Source organism: Chiloscyllium punctatum, chromosome 7 (assembly GCF_047496795.1).
Source record: "Chiloscyllium punctatum isolate Juve2018m chromosome 7, sChiPun1.3, whole genome shotgun sequence".
In the NCBI taxonomy this organism is placed as follows: Eukaryota; Metazoa; Chordata; class Chondrichthyes; order Orectolobiformes; family Hemiscylliidae; genus Chiloscyllium; species Chiloscyllium punctatum.
Window position 1 is genome coordinate 33,749,061 of NC_092745.1, and position 22,610 is coordinate 33,771,670.

Consider the following 22,610-nt stretch of genomic DNA (forward strand, 5'->3'; position numbering starts at 1 on the left):
TTGCTGTGCCTAAGGGATGGGTGAGGGAATTTCCATCAGATTATTGTGTTCCCCAGTGTCCCTTCCTGCCTTCCTTCTTTTCTCCATTTATTGGGAAAGAATTCCTTGGCGCCCTGCATTCCTTCTGAAAGAATGCCTTCTGGACGCAGTTTTAGAGTTGCCCTCCTGCTCCAGGGACCTCATTACCCCCTTGATTCTCCCCCTCTTGTTCCAGGCTTTGAAGGTGGAGGTTAACACTTCACACACCTTTCCCTGAGGTTTCAGCTCTGGCCATTCCCAAAGCACACACGAGACAGAGACTGAATCTTCTTCATCTTTATTCCTTTTTCCAGATTGACATTGACAGAAAACAGACTTCAATTAACAGCCCAGGCAGAGGAAACTGCACAAATTCACAGCCAGAATGGAGCTTGAGGAAAACATTTGTGGAGATTTTCTCAATAACATAAGAATCCTGTCCCTTTAAACAGTGATAGAAGCTTAAATTGGAACTGGTGGCTGAGCAGGAAGGGGATCTGGTTTACTGAAGCAGAGACTTCTCAGGTTTACACTGTTTTGTACAGCTGACAGTTTTCAGCATCTTTGAGAGGTTTTACTTGGCATCACTCGTCTTCACTGTCCAATGAAACACTCCTAGAACAGGGGGCATGGGGTTTGATACAGGGTAAAGCTTTTTTTTGATTATCCCAAAGACCTGCCTTAACCGTTCAACCTCAGACGTGTATCTGAGCCAATCCCAAGAAGGGTGAGAGTTGAAGTTCAGTGCTGACAATGATCTTTGTCCTGCCAGCTCAGCCGTGTTCTATTTAAAGTTGTGTCTCCTCTGTGGACTGTCTCAAACACTCTACACACATTCTGATCTCCTGATGCTCTTGCTGAGGGGAGAGGGGAGGGTCACGTGGGTGAGGGCACAGGAGAAGCGAGCGTTGGACTCCCAGTCAGACCCAGAGAGGGTCAGCAGGCTGCTGACACTGTAGGTGCTGTCTGAAGCTCGCAGGTAGTTGCTGGTCTGAACCCCGTCCGAAATGACTGCACCATCCTTCTTCCACTGCACCTCCAGCTCATCGGGATAGAAGTGATTGGCAAGGCACACCAGGGTGGCAATGCCCTTGGCATCGACCTGCTCCGGGGAGGGGGGCAGCAGGGTTAGCTTGGGCTGAGAGTTGTCACGGCCTGAAAGACAAGATTAACAATTTTAATCCCTGCCATTCAAAGGGATTTCAACTCAGAACATTCACTGGCAAAATAATCCATTTGAACATTTGTCTTCAATACCTAACAAACCCCATAAAAGGACAGGGCATTTTAAAATTGCTTCTTGGTATGTGAGGGTCACTGGCAGGGCCAGCATTTATTGCCCATCCCTAATTGCCACTGAAAAGGGACAGCTTTGGACCACCATTTATGGAATGGATGTGGGCAGCTGGAAGGGCTATCAATGGGGAAGCATTTGAGTGACAGTGATCAGAACTCAGTGAGATTGAGAGAAGGGATCGAAATGGAGAACCATGGGGCAAGTGGAAAAGTTTTCATTTGGGAACAAAACCATTTAACAAAACTAGGCAGGGATTGGGTAAAACTGGGCTGAAAGACAAAATGCAGGGGTGAAATTTACCAGGACCTGAGGAAAGCAAAGAGCTGACAGGATGTAATGTGTCCAAGTGAAGTCCGGGAAATCCCAGTGATGTTTATAATCACAGAAAGAACAAGTGAACGAAGGAATGTATGAGGCCCATTCGAGAGCAGGAAGGGAACTTGTGTGCGGTGGTGGAAGATGGAGCAATGGTTCCTCATGAAAACTTCCAGTCTGTTTTCACAAAAGAGAGGGGCAAAGCAGAAACTGTAGTTCAGGAGGAGGACTGTGCAACATTGGAACGGCATCTTTCACATCTGAAAGACTCCTAATTCATCCAAAGGAAAGAAAGTTTCATACTGTCCCAAAGACATTTGCAGACAGTGTGGGACTTTTTTTGAAATGTGGTCACTGTTGTAATGAAGGAAATGTGCAAGCCAGATTGTACACAGCAAGATCCCACAAGCAACAATTAACCAAGGAACATTTTGAGGGATGTTTGTTCAGGGATAATTATCAGCCTGAATGCGATTCAAAGACAAAGTAACTGGAACAGTTGGATGGAAAATGAGAAAATGAAAGTTAAAGGAGAAGGTAGGATTCCTAGGTGGTGATGGGATTGATTGTTACTTGAAAATAAAAGGAAAGGGACAGAGTATTGTGAATGTCATATTGTACTGAGGAAAAGTAAAAGTGCAGGGAAGCTCAATACTAGAACAAACTTAAAGGTTTTGTCTCTTAACGCACAAACCATTCGGAATAATGTAGGCAAAGTGATACCATACAAACCAAGGTAAATCAAGCTTCCATTGAATTTAAACTAATTAAAGAAGGTAGGGGCTCAGACACTTTATTAAAGCATTCAGACCAACTAAAAGGATCGAGAGTATGGAAAGGATCAGGAATCGAACTTGAGGCCCCACAGGGTGGAATGGTGGATCAGTGGTTCGCACTGCTGTCTCACAGCTCCGGAGACACAGACTCAATTCCAACTGACTGTCTGTGTGGCGTTTACACATTCTCCCCGTGTCTACTTGGGTTTTCTCCCATTTTCACAAAGATGTGTAGGTTAGGAGGATTATCCATGGGAATTGTCGGGTGGATGGGATGCTTTTTGGAGGGTCAGTCTGGGCTGAAAGGCCTGCTTCCACACTGTAGGGATTCTGTGATTTCTAATGGAGATAACTATGAGAAGGAGACACTCAATGCATGACTGAGGGTGTTGTACTTCGATGCATCGAGTATATGAAACAAGGTAAATGAGCCTGTAGCGCAGGGACATGGCTGCAAGGGGATCAGGGCTGGGAACTGAATATCCAGGGATGCACATCCTATTGAAAGGAAATGTGAGGGGATAGTGGGTCAAGTGTGAAGGAGGAACTGAAGGTAATCCTTATTAGTCAGGAAATGGTGTTGGAGAAGCTGATGCTATCAAAACTTAATATGCCCCCAGGGCCTGAAGCTCTGCAACTCAGAGTCCTTAAGAAAGTGGGTGTAGAAATAGTGGGCACATTGGTGATCATTTTCTGGCATTCTGTCGACTCTGACAGAGTTTCAATAGACTAGACAGTATCCAATATTACCCTACTTTTTAATAAAAGAAGGGAGAGTGAAAATGAGGAATTATACATGAGGAAAACACCAGAGTCAGTTATTAAAGATACAATAATCGAGCAGTGACAGAATCAGTCCAAGTCAGCATGGATTTACGAAGGGGAAATCAGGCCTGACACATCTTCTGGAAGGTTTTGAGGATGTGATCAGTTGAGAGTGGACAAGGCTGAATCAGTGGACAACAAAACCAAAAAAATGATGAAAGATTTCGGCAGATCTGGCATTATCTGTGGAGGGCAATCGAAATTAGAGTTTCAGATTGAGTGACCCTCCCTCAGAACTCAGTGGTTGTTGTGTATCTGGAATTTCAAAAGGCTTTTGACAAGGTCCCATACAAGAGATTAGTGAGCTACATTAAACCTCATGGTATTGGAGATAATGTATTGACATAGAGAGAGAACTCATTGCCAGATAGAAAGCAAAGAGTTGGAATAAATGGGTCCTTCTCAGAGTGGCAGGCAGTGATGAGTGCTGAACCAGGGTTCAGTGCTGGGACCCCAGATGTTCACAATATTGATAAACGATATGGACAAAGGAATTGAATGCAATCCCTACAAATTTGCAGATGACATGAAGCTGGGTGACAGTGTGTGGTGTGAGGAGGATGCTAAGAGGCTGCAGGGTTACTTGGACAGGCCGGCTAAGTGGACAAATGCTTGGCAAATGCAATTTAATGTGGGTAAATGTGAGATCATCCACTTTGGTGGTAAACAGGAAGTCAGATTATTAATGAATGGTGAAAGTTTAGGAAAAGGTGAGGTGCAATGAGAGCTGGGTGTCATGGTGGAACAGTCACTGAAAGGGGGCATGCAGGTGCATCAGGCAGTGAGGAAAGCTAATGGTATATTGGCCTTCACAGTGAGAGGATTTGTGTATTGGAGTATAAGGATGTCTTGCAGAATTAAACAGGGCCTTGGTGAGGCTTCACCTTGAGTATTGTGTGCAGTTCTGGTCTCCTAGTCTGAGGAAGGACATTCTTGCTATTGAGGGAGTCCAGCGAAGGTCCATGCGACTGATTCCTGGGACAGAAGGACTGACATATGATCGACTGGGCTTGTACTCACTGGGATTTAGAAGAATGAGGGGAATCTCACAGAAACATGTAAAGTCCTGATGGGATTTGACAGGCTCGATGCTGGAAGAATGTTCCCGATATTAGGGAAATTCAAAACTCAGGGTCAAAGATCACAAATAAGGGCTAGGTTATTCAGATGTTGTGAACCTGTCGAATTCTCTACCACAGAAAGCTCGTGGGGCCAGTTTGTTAGACATATGTCAAGAGGGATGTGGCACTTGCAGCTAAAAGGATCAAGGAATATGTGGGAGAGTGGGAATGGGATACGGAGATTGCATAATCAGTTATGAACATATTGAACGGTGGGGCAGGCTCTCAGGGCTAAATAGCCTATTCCTGCAGCAGTTTTCTATGTTTCCACGTTTCTAATGATCGGTAGATGGGCAGGTTGGGATGTTGGGAAGCGGGTTTACTCTGTCAGTTCGAATTGAAATTACATCGACAGCAACAGGAAATATAATGTTAGAATGCATAGAATCTGTGTGATGCAACTTAAGAAACCACAAAGAAACAAAAACCCTGATGGGAGTTATGTACAAGCCTCCTCGCAGTAATCGGGATGTGGATCAGAAAATAAATCAAGAGATAGAAAAGGCATGTCAAAAAGGGATTATTACAATCGTCATGGGGACTGCAATATGCAGGTGGACTGGGAAAGTCAGGTTGGGAATGGATCTCAAGTAAATTTGCTGATGACACAAAGATGAGGGGAGGAACAGGCAGAGTTGAGGAAACAGGGAGGCTGCAGAAGGACTTGGAAAGGCTCAGAGAGTGGGCAAAGAAGTGGCTGATGCAATACAATGTGGGAAAGTGTGAGGTTATGCCCTTAGGTTGGAAGAATAGTGCCAGGGTCAAGGATGTCACTGAGCTGCTGCAGAGCACCCTGAGGGGAGAGAGGGATCAGGCAGCAGTCGTGATCCACATCGGTCCCAGTGACAGAGGGAGGAAAGGGATGTAGTCCTGCAGTCAGAATTTAGGGGCTCGGGAGGAGATTAGCAATAGGAGCACAAAAGTAGGAATCTCTGGATTACTCCCAGTGACCAATGGAAGTGAGAATAGGAATAGGAGGATACGACAGGTGAATGTGAGGCTGAAAAGATTGTCCAGGAGGGAGGGTTTGAGATCTTGGACATTGGGAATGATTCCAGGGGAGATGCGACCTCGATAGACGAGATGGGTTGCTCCTGAACAGAGCAGGAATTGAGCTTCTTGTGGTGTGACTTGCTTGTGCTGTTGGAGAGGGTTTAAACAGCTTGTGCTGTTGGCTGAGGGAACCAGGAGGTAATATCAGGGAGGAACACCAAGGAAGACAGAATCCTGGGAGATAGATACACGAGAATAAGGAATAGTAACTTCTTGGGCAAGGTCAGAGTGAGGGAGAGAGAGTAATAAATTCTAAATCCGGTTGACTGTATGGGACTGCACACATGGACAACTGGTTAGTAATGTTAGATCAAATGGGATCCAGGGAGAGAAAGCCAATTGGTACAAAATTGGTTTGATGGCTGGAGACAGAGAGTGGTGGTAGAAGGTTATTATTCAGACTGGAAGACTGTGACCAGTGGTGTGGCAAAAGGATTGGTTCTGGGTTCGTCATTGTTCATCATTTATAGAAACAAATAAGATTGGGGAGTTACAGACACAGATTGCTGAGCAGAAATCTAATGTTGCTGTGAACAATGAGGCTGAAATGAGGACAGGACTGGGTGTTCAATATTCCTGGATACAAAGCATTCAGGAAAGATAGGAAAGGGGGAAAGGGTGGGAGGTGTGGGATTGGTTAAGGAGATCGGTGCAGAGCTGGAGAAAGAGGATGTCCCAGAGGGGTCAAGGGCAGAACCGATTTGGTTCAAGATAAGGAACAAAAAGGTGCAATCAGTTTTTTCAGTGCAGTCTGCAGGTCACCGACTAATGGGAAGGATGGAGAGGAACAAACCTGGAAGGAGTTTACAGTGAAGTGCAAACATTAGGGGGACTTTAATTACCAGAATATAGAGTGGGATAGGAGCAGTGTGAAGGGCAGAGAGGGCCAGAATTGTGAGAGTGTGCACAGGTGATTTTTCTCCAGCCGTATGTTTCCAGTCCAATGGGAATGGAGGCTCTGCTAGGCCTGGATCTTGGGCATGAGGCGGCTCAAGTAGATCAAGTGTCAGTGAGAGGACATTTAGAGAAGAGTGATCATTGTTTAGGGAGACAGTGGAAAAAGACAAAGGACAATTCAGAGCAAAGTCAGGACCATGGATCGTATCCCGTGTATCACCTCCAAATGTCTCACACTTTGAAATTTCCATTTCTTTTTCAAACAAAATATGGATGAGTCACAAATCTAATTTTTTACCACAGTATTTACATGGAAGACCTGGAAGTGAAGAAATTTGGGAAATAAATGTTGATGTCTTGAGAGAGTCCTCATTACAAAAGAAGAGGTGCTGTAATCTTCTTAAAACTCATTAAAGTAGATAAATCTCCATGACCGGATTAGATCTATCCCAGCACTCTGTGGGAAACTTGGGAAGAGACAGCGACGTCCCTTGCAGAGATGTTTGTATCATCAACAGCCATGGGTGATGTGCTGGAAGACTGGAGCTTGACTGATGTTGTGCTGTTAGTTAAGAAGGTCTGCAATGAATACTCAGGGAATTATAGACCGGTGAGTCTGATACCAGTGGTGAGTAAGTTATTGAAGGGATTTTGAAAGATGGGATGTACACACATTTGAAAAGACAAGGATCGATTCGGGAAAATCCACATGGCTTTGTAAGTGGGAAATTGTGTCACAAATTTGATTGAGTTTTTTGAAGACATGACCAAGTTGATAACTGAAGGCAGAGTGGTAGATATTGTCTAGATGGACTTTAGCAAGGCCTTTGACAAGTTCCCACATGGACAACTGGTTAGTATGGTTAGATCGAATGGAATCCAGGGAGAGCAAGCCAATTGGTAAAAAATTGGTTTGATGGTTGGAGACAGAGAATGGTGGTAGAAGATTATTGTTCAGACTGGCAGCCTGTGACCAGCGATGTGGCAAAAAGATTGGTTCTGGGTTCATCATTGTTCATCATTTATAGAAACAAATTGAATGAGAATCTAGGGGGCATGGTTTGCAGATGACACCAAAATTGGTGGCAAAGTGGGCAGTGACGAAGGCTATTTGAGAGTACATTTACATTCCGTATTGAGATAATAGGGAGGTGTTGCATTTTGGTACAAAAACCAGGCCAGGGCTAACACAGTTAATTATGGGGCAATGGGGAGTGTTGTCAAACAGGGAGATCAAGGGGTGGAGGCATATATTGCGTTGAAGCTGGAGTCACATGTAGGCAGGGTGGTGAAGACAGCATTTGGTTACACTTGCCAGTCAGAGCATTGGGTATAGGAGTTGGTCAGGCCACATTTCTGGTCACGCTGCTATTGAAAGGATGTCATTAAACTGGAGAGGGTGTAAAAAGGATGACAAGGATGTCACCGAGACTGGAGGGTTTGAGTTATAAGGAGAGGCTGGTTAGGCCTGGGCTATTTTCTTGGAAGGTCAGAGGCTATGGGGTGACATTTTAAAAGTTAATAAAATCATAATGGGCATAGATAAGCTGACCAGTTAAGGTCTTTTCCCCAGGGTAGGGGAGTCCAAAACTAGAGGGCAGATGTTTAAGGTGAGAAGGGAAAGATTCAAAAGGGACCTGAGGTGCATCTCTTTCACATAGAGGGCAGTGCGTGTATTGAATGAACTGTGAGAGGAAGTCGTAGAGGTGACTCTGATTAAAACATGGATAGGAAAGGTCGACAGAAATTTTAACCACATGCAGGCAAATAGGACGACAGGGAATAGATAAGGTGAATATTTCACGAAGGATGTGAATAGTTAGCAGATATGTTAAAAACAAAACCGTGGAAGTTTCAAGGATGAATAATGTCAGTTATGAAAATACAACGGAGAAATTTGGACTGTCTTTCTTGGAGAAGGCTGAGAGGAGATGTGTTTGAGGAATTCAACATCAGGAGGGGACTGGACAGAGTAAACAGGGAGAAAATGTTCCCAATTGAGAAAGGATTGAGAGGAGAGACCACAGATTGAAAGTAATTGGTAAAAGAAACAAAAGTGAGATGAAGAAAAATATTTTCAGCCAGTGAGTGGTTAAGGTGTGGAATGCACTGCCTGAGAGTGTGGTGGAGGCAGCTTCAATTGAAACATTCCAAAGGGAATGAGACTGTTGTTTGAAAAGGAACAGTGGGCAGGGTGACAGGGAGAAGGCTGGAGAATGACACTCAGTCAATTGCTCATTCGGAGAGCTGGTGTAGACAGGATGGGTGGAATGGCCTCCTTGTGCATTGAAATAATTCTGTGACTGTGTGATTGAGCAGAGTTAAAGCTGGGGGAGGTGGGAGCTCGGTGTCTCACTGTGCTGCTGCTGCTGCTGAGGTCAGTGAGATCAGAGACTGGGACAGGAAGCCAGAGCTCACATCAAACTCTGCCCGTGTCCATCACACTGAGACTGGCAGGAAGCTACTCACTGATTTCACTCGCTGCTGCAGAAATTGGACCACAGGCTGCAACTGGACAGAGCTCCTCCACACGGTGAGTAAAACTGACTGACTTATATCTTGCTGCTTAAAGAGGGCAATGGAACTAAAGAAATACAGCTGGACACCCTGATAGAAACAGTGCTCCTCAATCAACCATTTCATTCACTGCAGCTCCCCACTAACACCTGCAGCACTTCAGCATTTGTGATTTAGAAAGTATATTTCAGTATTGACAGGGTTAATAACGGAGGATTGAGGTTTACTTACTCAGTCTGAGCTTGGTTCCTGAACCGAACGTGAGCCACAGTGAGAGCTCCCAGTGCAGAGGCTGTCCAAAAACCTCTGCTCTCTGCTTCCCTCTGTCACTCTCACCCTCTTCCTTTCTCTCTCTGTCGCTCATTTACTTTCACCTTCTCCCTGTCCCTCTCTGTCTGTCACTTACTCTCACCTTCTCGCTGTCTTTCTCACTGTCACCTATGTCGTCTTTTATCTCTGTTTTTCTCAAACTGTTTCTCTCTTTCTGTTGAGGCCCTGTCTCTCTGTCTGGGCTGTGTCCAGATGGGCTTGGGAGGGTTGTGAACTTTATTTTTCAAAGATTACCCTTGCAGTTGCTCTTCACATGTGCTCATAAGTGTAATAATGAAACTCGAGGCTTTAAGTGAGTAGTGAATACCACAGGGACTGAATAATGACAAGCCTGGCATGGAGCTAAATTGTTAAGTTTTGTTTACATATAACTGTGACTGTGTGTTCATTATTATATATTATGTATGGTGGTGAGATGTGTCAGCGCAGGATGTGGGACTGTGTGTCCATTATTATATATTATATACAGCAGTGGGATGTGTCAGTACAGGCAGTGGTGCTGTGTGTATTGAGGTTTTTGTATGGCTCTGTATCACTGTGCCAAGGCCAGCTCCTACTTTGCTGACAGTAATAGTCAGCGACATCCTCATTCTGAACGTTGCTGATTGTCAGGGTGAAGTGCGTGCTGGACACTTCTGTCCCAGTGAATCTGTCGGAGACTCCTGTGTATCGTGCTACTGCATTGTAGATCAGGAGAGAGGGTTTCTGTCCTTCTCGCTGCTGGAACCATTCAACATCAGTCGTGGCACTCTGACTGGATTTACAGGTGAGTGTTGTGGTCTGGCCCAGTCCCACTGACAGCACCAGGGGAGACTGGGTCATGATGATGTCTCCGCTGATACCTGAGGGTTCAGAGAGAAACACAGTGAAGTTAGAACTGTCACAGAAAGAGACTGTCAAATGAGAGATTGTTGAAGACACTGAGCATTTCCCTTTCAATCACAATCAGTGGAACTGAAGTAAAATGGAGAGCTAAAGATTCAGATTGGAAGGAGAGATTGCTGATGTACCTGTGACACAGAATGCCAGGGGCCAGATCAGCTGGATGTATGAAATCATGGTGTGTGCTCCTGTCCCTGTGCCTGGTCCCTGATAAACTCTCCCTTCACTGGGCTCTGCTTTATAAAGCTGCAGCCTGTGAGAGTCTGACTGGGTGTTCCTCAGTATGTAAATGGCATCAGACAGAGAGAGCCACGTCAGCCCCTCACACTTCCTCTTCTCTCTCTCTCTCTTTCCCTCTGTCTCAAAGAGTGATTAATGTGAACAGCACTGAATGAGGCCATTTGGCCCATTGCGTCTGTGCTGGTCAACAGTGATCTGATGACACTAATCCCATCCTCCAGCTCTTGGCTCATTACCCTGGAGCCTATAGCAACACAAGGGAATTTCTAAACACTGATCTAATGTCATGAGAGTTTGTGACTCAACCAGCCTTTCAGGCAGTGAGTTCCAGACTCCCACCACCCTCTGGGTGAAAATATTTCTCCTCAATTCCCCTCTCACTCTCCAATTTGACTGGGCCTGGATTCACTTGAGTTCAGAAGGATGAGAGGGAATCTGATTGAAACATACAAACTTCTAACAGGGCTGGGCAGGGAGGAGGTTTCCCCTGGTTGGCGAGTCTGGAACCAGGGGACCCAGTCACAGGGGGATACACGGTCTACCATTTAGGACTGAGATGAGGAAACATTTCTTCATTTAGAGGGTGGGCGGCACGGTGGCACAGTGGTTAGCACTGCTGCCTCACAGCGCCTGAGACCCGGGTTCAATTCCCACCTCAGGCGACTGACTGTGTGGAGTTTGCACGTTCTCCCTGTGTCTGCGTGGGTTTCCTCCGGGTGCTCCGGTTTCCTCCCACAGTCCAAAGATGTGCAGGCCAGGTGATTTGGCCATGCTAAATTGCCCATAGTGTTAGGTAAGGTGTAAATGTAGATGTAGGGGTATGGGTGGGTTACGCTTCGGCGGGGCGGTGTGGACTTGTTGGGCCGAAGGGCCTGTTTCCACACTGTAAGTAATCTCTTCTAAACCTGTGGAATTCTCTACCACTGAATATATTCAAGAAAAAGAGAGAGATAATTGTTTTGCATTTTAACAGCATGAAGGGAGAGGAGAGAAAGCAGGAATATGGCTTTGAGATGGAGGATCAGCCATGATCATACTGAATGACAGAGCAGACTCAAAGGGCGAAATGGCCTGCTGCAGCTCTGAGTTTCTGTGTGTCCATGTCTGTGTTACCTTCAATCTCTGTCCCTGGTTTTTGAGTCCTTTACTTGTGTAAAAATGCCTTCCTACCCACACTATCACTGCCCCAAATAATCTTATACCCCTCTATCAGATCCCCTCTCAGCCTTCACTGCTCCAAGGAAAACAACTCCAACCTTTCTAATCTTATCTCAAAGCTCACATTCAGGCAGCATCCTGGGAAATCTCCCCGTACCCTCTCAAGTACAATCACATCCTTCCCAGAATGTGGTGATCAGGACCTGTCCTCTTCTCTCTCTCTCTCTCTCTCTCTCTCTCTCTCTCTCTCTTTCTCTATCTCTCTCTCTATCTCCCTTTCTGACTCACATCTTACACTTCTTTCTCTCTACCTCTATCTCTCTCTCCCCCACTGTTAATCTCTTTCATATTCTCATTCTGTCTCAAATCCACTCCCTCCAACTCATTCACAGTTCCTCACTCCGTCTCATAATCTCTATTTCTGCAACTTTCTCTGTCAGTCGCTCCAAATCTCACTATAATTGAAAGCATCCAAATGTTATCTTCCTTCCATTCCATGATGAGTCTCTGAGTCAGGCTGTTTCACTGGGATGAGGGTTGGACTATCACACAGTTACAACAGAAAGGAACTGATCCCCATCCCCAATAGCGACCAGTAAACATGGGCCTCCTTCCTGCTGGAACCGCCAATAGAGACCAGTAAACGTTGGCCTCCTATTCACTGGAGTTTCCGATGGAGACGAGTAGATGACTGAGTTTTTGAAGAAGTAATCACAAAGATAGATAAAGGTAGAGCAGTACACTCTGTCTACATGGACATTAGCAAGGCCTCAGATAAGGTTCCCCATGGGAGACTGCTTAGAAAGATTATATCACATAGGATCCAGGGAGAGCTCGCCAATTGGATAGAAAATTGGCATAATGGTAGGAGGCAGAGGCTGGTGAGAGAGGGTTGTTCTTCAGACTGGAGGCCAGTGACCAGCCGGATGCCACAAGAATCGATCCTGGATCCACTGTTGTTCATCATTTATATGAACAATTTGGATTGGAAAATCGCAGGAACGGTCAGGAAGTTTGTGGCTGACATTAAAATTGTTGGCATCGTGGACAGGGAGAAGGTTATCCAAGAGTGCAATGTCATCTTCATCAACTGGGCCAGTGGTCACCAAATCTAGATGGAGTTTAATTTCAATAAATGGAAGGAGTTGCATTTTGGTAAGACTAACCAGGGCAGGAATTACACAATTAATGGTAGAGCCATGGGGAGTGTTGTTGAACAGAAAGACTGAAGGGTACAAGTACATATTTCCTTGAAAGTGGTGTCACAGATAAACAGGGTGGTGAAGAGGGTATTTGGCACGCTGACCTTCACTGGTCCAAACAGGGAGTACAGGAGCTGGGACATCATGTTACAGCGTACAAGGCATTGGGAAGGCCACATTTGGACACTGTGTGCATTTCTGCTCACCCTGCTATAGGAAGGAAGTTATTTCACTGATTTGGGTAAAATAAAGATTAATTGGAAAGTTTGAATCATAAGGCAAGGATGGAATGCAGGAGATTGAGGGGTAACCTTATAGTGGTTTATATAATCATGAGGGTCATACATAAAGTGAATAGCTAAAGTCTTTTCCCCAGTGCAGGGGAGTACAGTACTAGAAGGAATAGGTTTAAGTCGAGAGAGGAAAGAATTTGATGGGGCTTGAGAGACAACCTTTTCACACACAGAGGTTGGTGTGTATGTGTAATGAGCTGCCAGAGGAATTTGTAGAGGGGAGTACAATTACTACATTTCAAGGACATTTTTACAGTAACATGGATGGGAAGGATTTAGAGAGAATTGGGCCAAACACAGGCAAATGGGACTAGTTCAGTTTTGGTAACTTGGTCAGCATGGATGAGTAGAGCTGAAGGGCCTGATGCCATGCTATAAACCTTTGTGACTCTATGATGATGTATACATGGGCCACCTTCCCATAGGACCAGTCAACATGGGCCTCCTTCCCACTGGATTGTCCAGTATCTGAGCTGCAAAACCAACAGTGTGTCCTCTCTTATTTCAATCTCAATCACGTTGTCTGTCTCTGCACAGAAACTCTAATTCCTGCTTGTCCCACCTCCTAACTCTATGATTCCAGCTTCCTGAATCCACATTCCATAAAAGCCAGCTTGTCTGACATGGAGTGGTTTCTTCCCTGTCTTACCATGTGTTGTTCCAGAATGGTCCCCGAACTCACTGCCAGCCAATTGCTTCCATGGCCTCTCTCCTCCCTCAGTCTGTGTCCTGCTGCAGACTCACATTCCCTCCCTCCCCCTTCCATCTTCTGTCTCTGGTCTCCTGCCCATTGCTGCTTCCTCCATCCCACCATTGACAACAGAGCCTTCAGACACCTACTGCGTGCTCACTGACCTCCTGCCCTTCATCCCTCCCCCTCTCGATGGCTGTGCTCTTGAATATACTGTTCACTTCCATCACTTTTGGTTCACCGTTGCTTTGCCATTGATTTGCTGACTTAATCTGGTAAATCTAGTCTGGCCGGTTCCCTGAGTTGGTTCGAGAGCATTTTGCTTGAGAAAACACTCTTCTGTAAACTGGGTTGTCTGTTTCTCCCAGTCTTTGTGTAAAGGTGAGACTAAGTGTGTGTAAGCTCTTATACAGCACAGACAGAGGTCACTGGGCCTATTGTGACTGTTCGTCAAATGAGTCCAATGAGTCCCATTTACCCAGCCCTTCCTGTATCACTCTGCAATTGTTTCCTTTTCAGCTATTTCTCCAAATGCCCTTTTGAAAGTTGCTGTTGAATCCACTTCCACTCTCCTTGCAGACCGCCATCGTGAACGTGCTGGATAAAAATGTTCCTATCTTCTCTCTTGTCCTTCAGACCCTTTCTGAAATGTGTGCCCTCTGGTTACTGACTCTCCTGACTATAGAAACAATTTATCCTGTATTTCCTGCATCCAAACTCTCCAATTGTGAACCCCTCATTGAGTGAGACCTATTTCCAACACAGGGGGAGAACATTCAGCCTGTCAGGGAAATGCTGTCATTTCATGGAGCAATCCAGTCAGTCCCACCCCCTCCCCTCCTCAGCCCCCAGAGCCTTGCAGGTTTATTTCCATCAAGAGCCCATCCAATCTGTCATTGTAATAACTGAGTGTCTTCACCTGCCTCACCTGAATGGGCACTAATTTCCACGTCATTACCAATTGCTGCTGAAAACAAAGTTCTTCCTGACACCCCGTATCTCTTGCCCAACAAAGTATAAGGTAATCTCAATGTAAAGATGGGATTTTGTCTCCACACGGACTGTGAGGTGGTCACTCTTACTAATACTGTCATGGACAGATTGGTGAGTGTGATAGTGAGTATGTTGGTTCCCTCACCACCTGTCCCAGGTCCAGTCAAGCAGCTGAATCAGGTGGAACTTGACCAGCTTGCTCAGTAGTGATGCTTCTGAGCAGCTCTTGATGGTGAGCTTTGAAGTCCCTTACTCAGGGTATATCCTGCATCTTTCCCACCCTCAGTGCTCTCTCCAAGTGTTGTTCAACATGGAGGCGGACTGACTACTCAGTTGAGGTTAGAGGAGAGGGCGGTGCTCTGTGGTAATCAGCAGGAGGTTTCCTTCCCCATATTTGACCTGCTGTCATGAGGCTTCATGGATTCCATTGTTAATGGTGAGGACTCCCAGGGCAACTCCCTTCCAACTGTACACACCACTGTGTTGCCTCCCCTGCCTGGTCTATCCTGCCAGTTAAAAACTGAATGATGGAACAATTCTGTGCAGGTTTCACAGCTTGGAGACAGAGCTGCTGCTGGATTCTGTTTCTGATCTCCGAGTGCAGGCCTGTGTATTTATGAGAGAGTGACTGACACTTTTTCCATTACTGTGCTGTTTCTGCAAAACAAATCCCAGAACCAGCCTCCTGTGCTGTCAGATTCCAGGGAGCGCAGATGGTAGACAGTTTTCTCCCATCTCAGTAACAAACGTCCAGCTGCTCAGAGCTCCTTCTTTCACTTCCTCTCTTGGTAAAGTTTCAACCTCGCGATCTGACAGCCTTTGCAGTTATTTTGTACACTGGGGCTTTCTGCTGTGGTCAGAATCTCTAATAATAAGTGTCCAATCAGTGACAATCACAGCAGCTAAGAGCAGTCAGGACTGAGGAGCCAGACTCACTGTGAAACACGTTGGGAAGATCAAACCATCCTCTTCAGATTCTGGTGTAAACCCCATCCCTCTCCCTGAGCACTGTCTACTGCTCAATCAGACTCGTTACATACTTGGCCACATCCATGCAAATGATGTGAGCTCCATATCACAAAGATCAGCCACTGAAAATCTCAGCCATGTCTGGGACTCCAAACATGACCATTCCAATACTGTACTTGCACTCTTCACAGTCACAGCCCTCCATAATCTTGAGCTCATTCCAAATTCTGCTGCCCATATCCCAACTTGCAGCAAGTCCCATTCCACCAATCCCCTGCACCCTAGGTTTACATTGGCTCCTAGCCCAGAAACACTTCAATTTTCAAATTTTCATCCTTGTTCTCAAATCCCTCCCTGTCCTCCACCTTCCCTATCACTGTGACCTCCTCCACGCCGCTTCACTCAGTGTGGTTAGCAATCTTGGATATATGGCTCTCTCATCCTTTATGCACATCATTGAGAAACATTGTGCATAGCTGAGCACAGATCCCTGGGGACACCACTTGCTCATTAGAGTACACACACACATTATCCGTCCTCTCTGACTCTTACCTCCAAACTAATTCCTGACATAAGACAAATACTTTTCACTAATTGGTTTGGTGGGAGAAAGCAGAGGTTAATAGTGGAAAGATGCTTGTCAGACTGGACGCCTGGGTCTAGTGGAGTGCCTGAGGGCTAGGTGCTGGGCCCATTACTGTTTGTTATGTGTATCAATGATTTGGATGAGAATCTGTAAGGCATGATTAGTAACTTTGCAGAAGACATTACAAAAGGTGGTATCATGGAGATTATCAGATATTGCAGCAGGACCTTGATCCTCTGGGGAAGTGGGAAGAGAAATGAAAGTTAAATTTATGTAGATTAGTGTGAGGTCTTGAATTTTAGAAAATTAAATCAAGATCGGGGTTTCATTGTGTAGGGCTTAAGGAGTGTCGTGGAACAGTGGGATCTTACAGTTCAGGTACACGGTTCTCTGAAAGTTGCGTCACAGTTAGACAGGGCAGTGAAGAAGGCTTTTGGTGCTCTGGCCATTATCAGTCGGGGCACTGGGTACGGGAGTTGAGAAGTTATGTTGCAGTTGTACAGGACATTAGTGTCGCCGAACTTGGACTATTATGTTCAGTTTTGGTCGCCTTGTTATAAGAAGGATATTATTCAACTGGAAAAAGTGCAGAAGAAATTTACAAGGATGTTGTCAAGTTTCAATGTCTGAGTTTTTGGGAGAGATTGGACAAGCTAGGACATTTTTCTTAGAGTGTCGGAGACTGAAGGGGAATCCTTTAGAAGTGTATAAGACCATGAGAGACACGGATAGGGTGAATGCACCCAGTCTTTTTCCCAGGGTTGGGAAACTGAGAGCGATAGGGCAACAGTTTAAGGTCAGAGGGGAAAGAGAAAAAGGGAACCTGAGTGGCTACATTTTTACACAGAGGGTGGTACACATATGGAGTGAGCTGCTAGTTGAAGTGATTGAGGCGGGTGCATTAACAACATTTAAAAGGCATTTGGACAAATACATAGATAGGTAAATGTTTAAAGGATATGGGCCAAGTGCAGGGAAATGGGGTTAGTGTGGATGGACATTTGGTCAGCACAGTCCAGTTTGGGTCAAAGGGCCTGTCTCTGTGCTGTAGGACTCTATGACTCTATAATTCCATATGTTTCCAGTTTTATGAACAGTCTCTCAAACATAGAAACAAAGGAAGTAGGAGCAGGAGCAGGCCATTCAGCCCTTTGAGTGGGCTCTACCATTCAATATTACCATGGCTGATCATCCAACTTAGTCCCCTGTTCCCACTTTCTCCCCGTAACCTTTAGTCCCTTTAGTCCTAAGAACAATACCCATCTCCTTCTTGAAACTATTTAATGTTTTGGTCTCAACTGCTTTCTGTGACAGAATATTCCACTTGCTTCCCGGTCTCTGGCTAAAGAAATGTCTCCTCATCTCAGTCTGAAATGGCCTTTCCCTTTTCTGTAAACGGTAATTACTGGTTCTGGATTCCCCAGTCATCAGGAACATCCTTCCTGTGTTTTTCCGGTCTTGTCCTGTTAAGACTTTACAGGCTTCAAAGTGATTCCTCTCAGTCTTCTAACCTCCAGTGAATATAGTCCTAACCAATCCAGTTTCTCCTCGGATCTAAGTGCTGTCATCCCCGCAATCAGTCTGGTAAACCTACGCTGCCCTCCCTTCACAGCCCAAACATCCTTCCTCAGATAAAGAGACCAAAACTGCACAAAATACAATCATAAAATCGTACAGTATAGAAGAGGCCCTTCAGCCCATTAACTGTGTACCAGCCAAGCTACACTAAACCTACACCATTCCAACTTTCCAACATGAGGCCCATAGTTTGAATGTTATGACATTTCAACTGCTCATCCAAGTACTTTTTAAATTTTGTGAGGCTCCCCAATTCAACTACCCTCCCAGGCTGTGCATTCCAGACCCACACCGTCCTCTGGATGAAAAACATCTTGAAACCTCCTATCTTTCATATTGAATGTGAGCCAACTTGTTATTGACCCTCCCACGAAGGAGAACAGCTGCTTTCTCTCCACCCTGTCCATTCCCCTCATAACCTTATACACCTCGATCATGTCCCCCCTCTCTACCTTCTCTGCTCTGAAGAAAACAACCCGAGCTGATCCAATTTCTCTTCATCGCTGAGAGGTTCCATCGCACACAACATCCTGGTGATTCTCCTCTGTACTCCATCCAGAGCAATCACATCCTTCCTACAGTGTGGTGACCTGAACTGCACACAGTACTCCAGCTGTGGCCTCACCAATGTTCTGCTTAACTGCGACATATCTTCCTGCTTTTATAACCAATACCTGAAATGACAAACGCAAGTGTCCCATATACCTTCATAACTGCTCTGTTAACCTGTCTTGCCACATGCAGGAATCAGCTGACAAGTACACAAAGATCACTCTGTTCATCTGAGCTTCCGCAGTTCAAAGAACAAAGAACAAAGAAAATTACAGCATAGCAACAGGCCCTTCGGCCCTCCAAACTTGCGCCAATCCAGATCCTCTATCTAAACCTGAGACCTATTTCCCAAGGATCTGTATCCCTTTGCTCCCTGCACATTCATGTATCTGTCCAGGTACATCTTAAATGAGGTTGTCATGCCTATCTATATCATCTCCACTGGCAACATATTCCAGGCACCCACCAACCTCTGCGTAATCTACTTTCCATGATATCTCCCTTAAACTTTTCCCCTCTCACCTTGAACTCATGACCCCGGTAATTGAGTCCTGCATCCCGGGGAAAAGCTTCTTGCTATCCACCCTGTCTATACCTCTCACGGTTTTGTCGACCTCAATCTGGCCCCCCGCCCCAACCTTCATCTTTCCAATGAAAATAATCCTAATCTACTCAACCTCTCTTTGTAACTAATGCCCTCCATACCTCAATTCTGATTAACCTCCTTTGCATACTCTCCCAAGTATCCACAATCTTCTGATAATGTAGTGACCAGGATTCTACGCTGTTTTCCAAATGTGGCTGAACCAAAGTCTGATACAATTTTAACATGACCTGCCAACTCTTGTACTCAATAACCTGTCCGATGAAGGAAAGCTTGCCATCTACCTTTTGAACCATTCTATTGACTTGCATTGCCACATTCACGGAACAATGGACCTGAACACCCAGACCTCTCTGTACATAAATTTTCCCCAGGGCTTTCCATTTACCATATAGTTCACTCTGGAATTGCATTTTCCAAAATTCATCACCTCACATTTGACCGGATTGAACTCCATCTGTCTGTTTCTCTGCCCAATTCTCCAATCTATCTATGTTCTGCTGTATTCTCTGACAAACCCCTCCTCTACCTGCTATTTCACCAATCTTAGTATCATCTGCAAACTTAATAATCAGTCAACCTATGCTTTCCTCCAGATCATTTGTCCATGTCACAAATAAGAGTGGTCCCAGCACTGGTCACAGTTCTCCATTTTGAGAAATTTCCTTCCACTATTACTTTCTGTTTCCTGTTGCCCAGCCTGTTCTCTATCCATGTAGCTAGAACACCCTTGATCCCATGTGACTTCATTTTTTTTCATCAGGCTACCATGGGGAACCTGATCAAACTGAAGTCCATGTATATGACATCTACAGCCCTTCCCCCATCAATCAATTTTGTCATTTCTTCAAAGAATTTTATTAAGTTGGTAAGACATGACATTCCCTGCACAAAATCATGCTGCCTATCACTGATAAGTCTATTTTCTTCCAAATGTAAATAGATCCTATCCCTCAGTATCTTCTCCAGCAGCTTCCCTACCACTGACGTCAGGCTCACTGGTCTGTAATTACCTGGATTATCCTGGCTACACTTTTTAAATGAGGGGACAACATAAGAAATTCTCCAATTCTCTGGGGCCTCTCCCATGTTCAAAGTTTGCGACAACACCCCAGCTATTTCCTCTCTCATTTCCCTCAGTAAACTGGGATAGCTCCCATCTGGGCCTGGGCACTTGTCCACCTTAATGCCTTTTTTTAATACCCAAAACTTCTTCCCTCCCTGTGCTGACTTGACCGAGAGTAATCAAACATCAATCCCTAACCTCAACAATCATCATTTCCCTCTCCTTGGTGAATACCAACACAAAGTACTCATTAAGAATCTCTCCCATTTTCTCTGACTCCACACCTAACTTTCCTCCTTTGTCCTTGAGTGGGCCAACCCTTTCTCTCGTCACCACCTTGCTCCTTATATACGAATAAAAGCCTTTGGATTTTCTTTAACCCTGTTTGGTAATGATATTTCATGACCCCTTTTAGCCCTTTTGATTTTCCATTTCAGATTGATCCCACTTTCCTCATAGTTTTCCAAAGATTCATCTGTTGTCAGCCACCTAGACCTCATGAATGCATCCTTTTCCCACTTGGCCAGTCTCACAATTTCACATGTTATCCAGGGTTCCCTAATCTTGCCATTTCAATCACTCATTTTCACAGGGACATGTCTGTCCTGCACTCTTATTAACCTTTTTTTAAAAGCCTCCCACACATCAAATGTGGATTTACCTTCAAACTGCGGCTCCCAATCTGCATTCCCCATCTCCTGCCGAGTTTTGCCCTCAGTTTAGCCCTCTTCCTTTAGGACCACTCTTGTCTTTGTCCATGAGCATTCTAAAACTTATGAAATTGTGATCACTGTTCCCAAAGTATTCCCGACTGAGATTTCAACCACCTGGCTGGGCTCATTCCAGTACAAGGGTCCAGTATGGCCCCTTCCTGAGTTGGACTATTTACATATGGCTGTATAAAACCCTCTTGGATGCTCCTTACAAATTCTGCTCCATCTAAACCTCGAACTCCCAGTGAATCCCCGTCAATGTTGAGAAAGGTAAAATCTCCCATCACCACCACCCTATTGCTCCTACATCTTTCCATAATCTGTTTACAAATTTGTATCTCTCTCTCGCGTTCGCTGTTGGGAGGCCTGTCGTACAGCCCCAACATTGTTATCGCATTCTTCCTATTTCTGAGCTCTGTCCATATTGTCTCACTGCTCGAGTCCTCCATAGTGCCCTCCTTCAGTACAGTTGTGATATCCACTCTGACCAATAATCCAACTCCTCCATCCCTTTTACCTCCCTCTCTTTATCCACCTGATGCACCTGTATCCTGGAATATTCAGTTGCCATTCTTGCCCTTCCCTCAACCAAGTCTCAGTCATAGCAATAACATCATACTCCCAGATACTAATCCAAGTCCTAAATTCCTCTGCCTTACCTACTACACTTCTTGCATTAAAACAAATGCACCTCAGACCACCTGTTCCTTTGCGTTCCTCATCTGCTCCCTGCCTATTCTTCCTCTTAATCACACTGACTTCATTATCTAGTTCCTTACAGGCTCTAATTACTCCCTCCTTACTGCCCACTAACCTCCTCATTTTGTTCCCATTCCCCTGACAGATGTGAAAAACAGCATAAGATTTGTTGGATTCATCAAAGGCAAAGTGCCAATTTCTAATTAGAGTGGCAATCATAATGCTAGCCAACTATTATAATCCCAACTGCTGGTATTATTGGACAACACAGCTCTCAGACTGCAACACAAACAGAAACTGCTGAAGAAATGCAGTTGGTCTGCAGCATCTATGGAGCATAAGCACACAATGCTGATGATTTAGATTTAGTAATAAGACCTCCTTACACAATCCAAATGAAGATAAAATAAAACATACTGACAGAAAATACAAATTCAAAAGATTTCAAAACACACAGCAAAGTAAATGAATGTTTGAATGTTATTGATTTATAGTTCTCAAATAATGGGGAAAAGGGGTTCATTTCTCTATCGCACCTTTAGGTTTAACTTTACTGTATCTTTCATTTCATTGTCTTGAAAGTTTGATTGCCTTTTCCTTGATTAATACTTCGCTGGCCACAGGTGATGTACCAGACTGGAGGATTGTCAATGTGGTTCCTTTGTTCAAGAAGAACAGCAGGGATAGGCCAGGCAATTCCAGACCAGTTAGTCTGATGTCAGTGTGAGGGAAATTATTCGAAAAAATCCTGAAGTACAGGATACTTGGAGAGTTAGGCTGGTCCAGATGGTCAGAGCCCATGGGATCAAAGGCAAGTTGGCAAATTGGATCCAAACATGGCTTCCAAATATTGGAAGTCTGTGATCAGCGGTGTATCACAGGGATTGGGGCTTGAACCCTTTCTGTTTGAAACAAATTGGATGTGATTGTACAATTAGAAAGTTTTTAGATGCCACATAAATTGGCGGTGTTTTTGATATTGATTTGATTTTTATTTTAGTTTATTGTCACGTGTACTCACATACAAACGTATAGGATTACAGTGAATGGTATGTCATGTTGCTTCACATGGTGCCATCTTAGGTCCAAGGACCTCGGTACAGAATCTCAAGAGTAAGTTAGAAAAAAAGATTAAAGTTAAAAGTTACACATTACAGACATTTTTAGTTTCAAGATGAAAATAAAAAAATAAATCTGGAAGTTCAAACATTACAGTATTTCTGAAGCACTGAGCT

General features: G+C 44.8%; 1 gene segment (V, D, J or C); it reads right to left on the reverse strand.

Annotated features, from left to right (window-relative positions):
• Positions 1-295: 295 nt before the first annotated feature.
• On the reverse strand, positions 296-10,226 carry LOC140479563 (Ig kappa chain V region Mem5-like). The segment is given in 4 exon segments: positions 296-1,173; positions 9,051-9,084; positions 9,693-9,991; positions 10,160-10,226. Coding segments are annotated over 4 exon segments (711 nt in total).
• Positions 10,227-22,610: the final 12,384 nt, after the last annotated feature.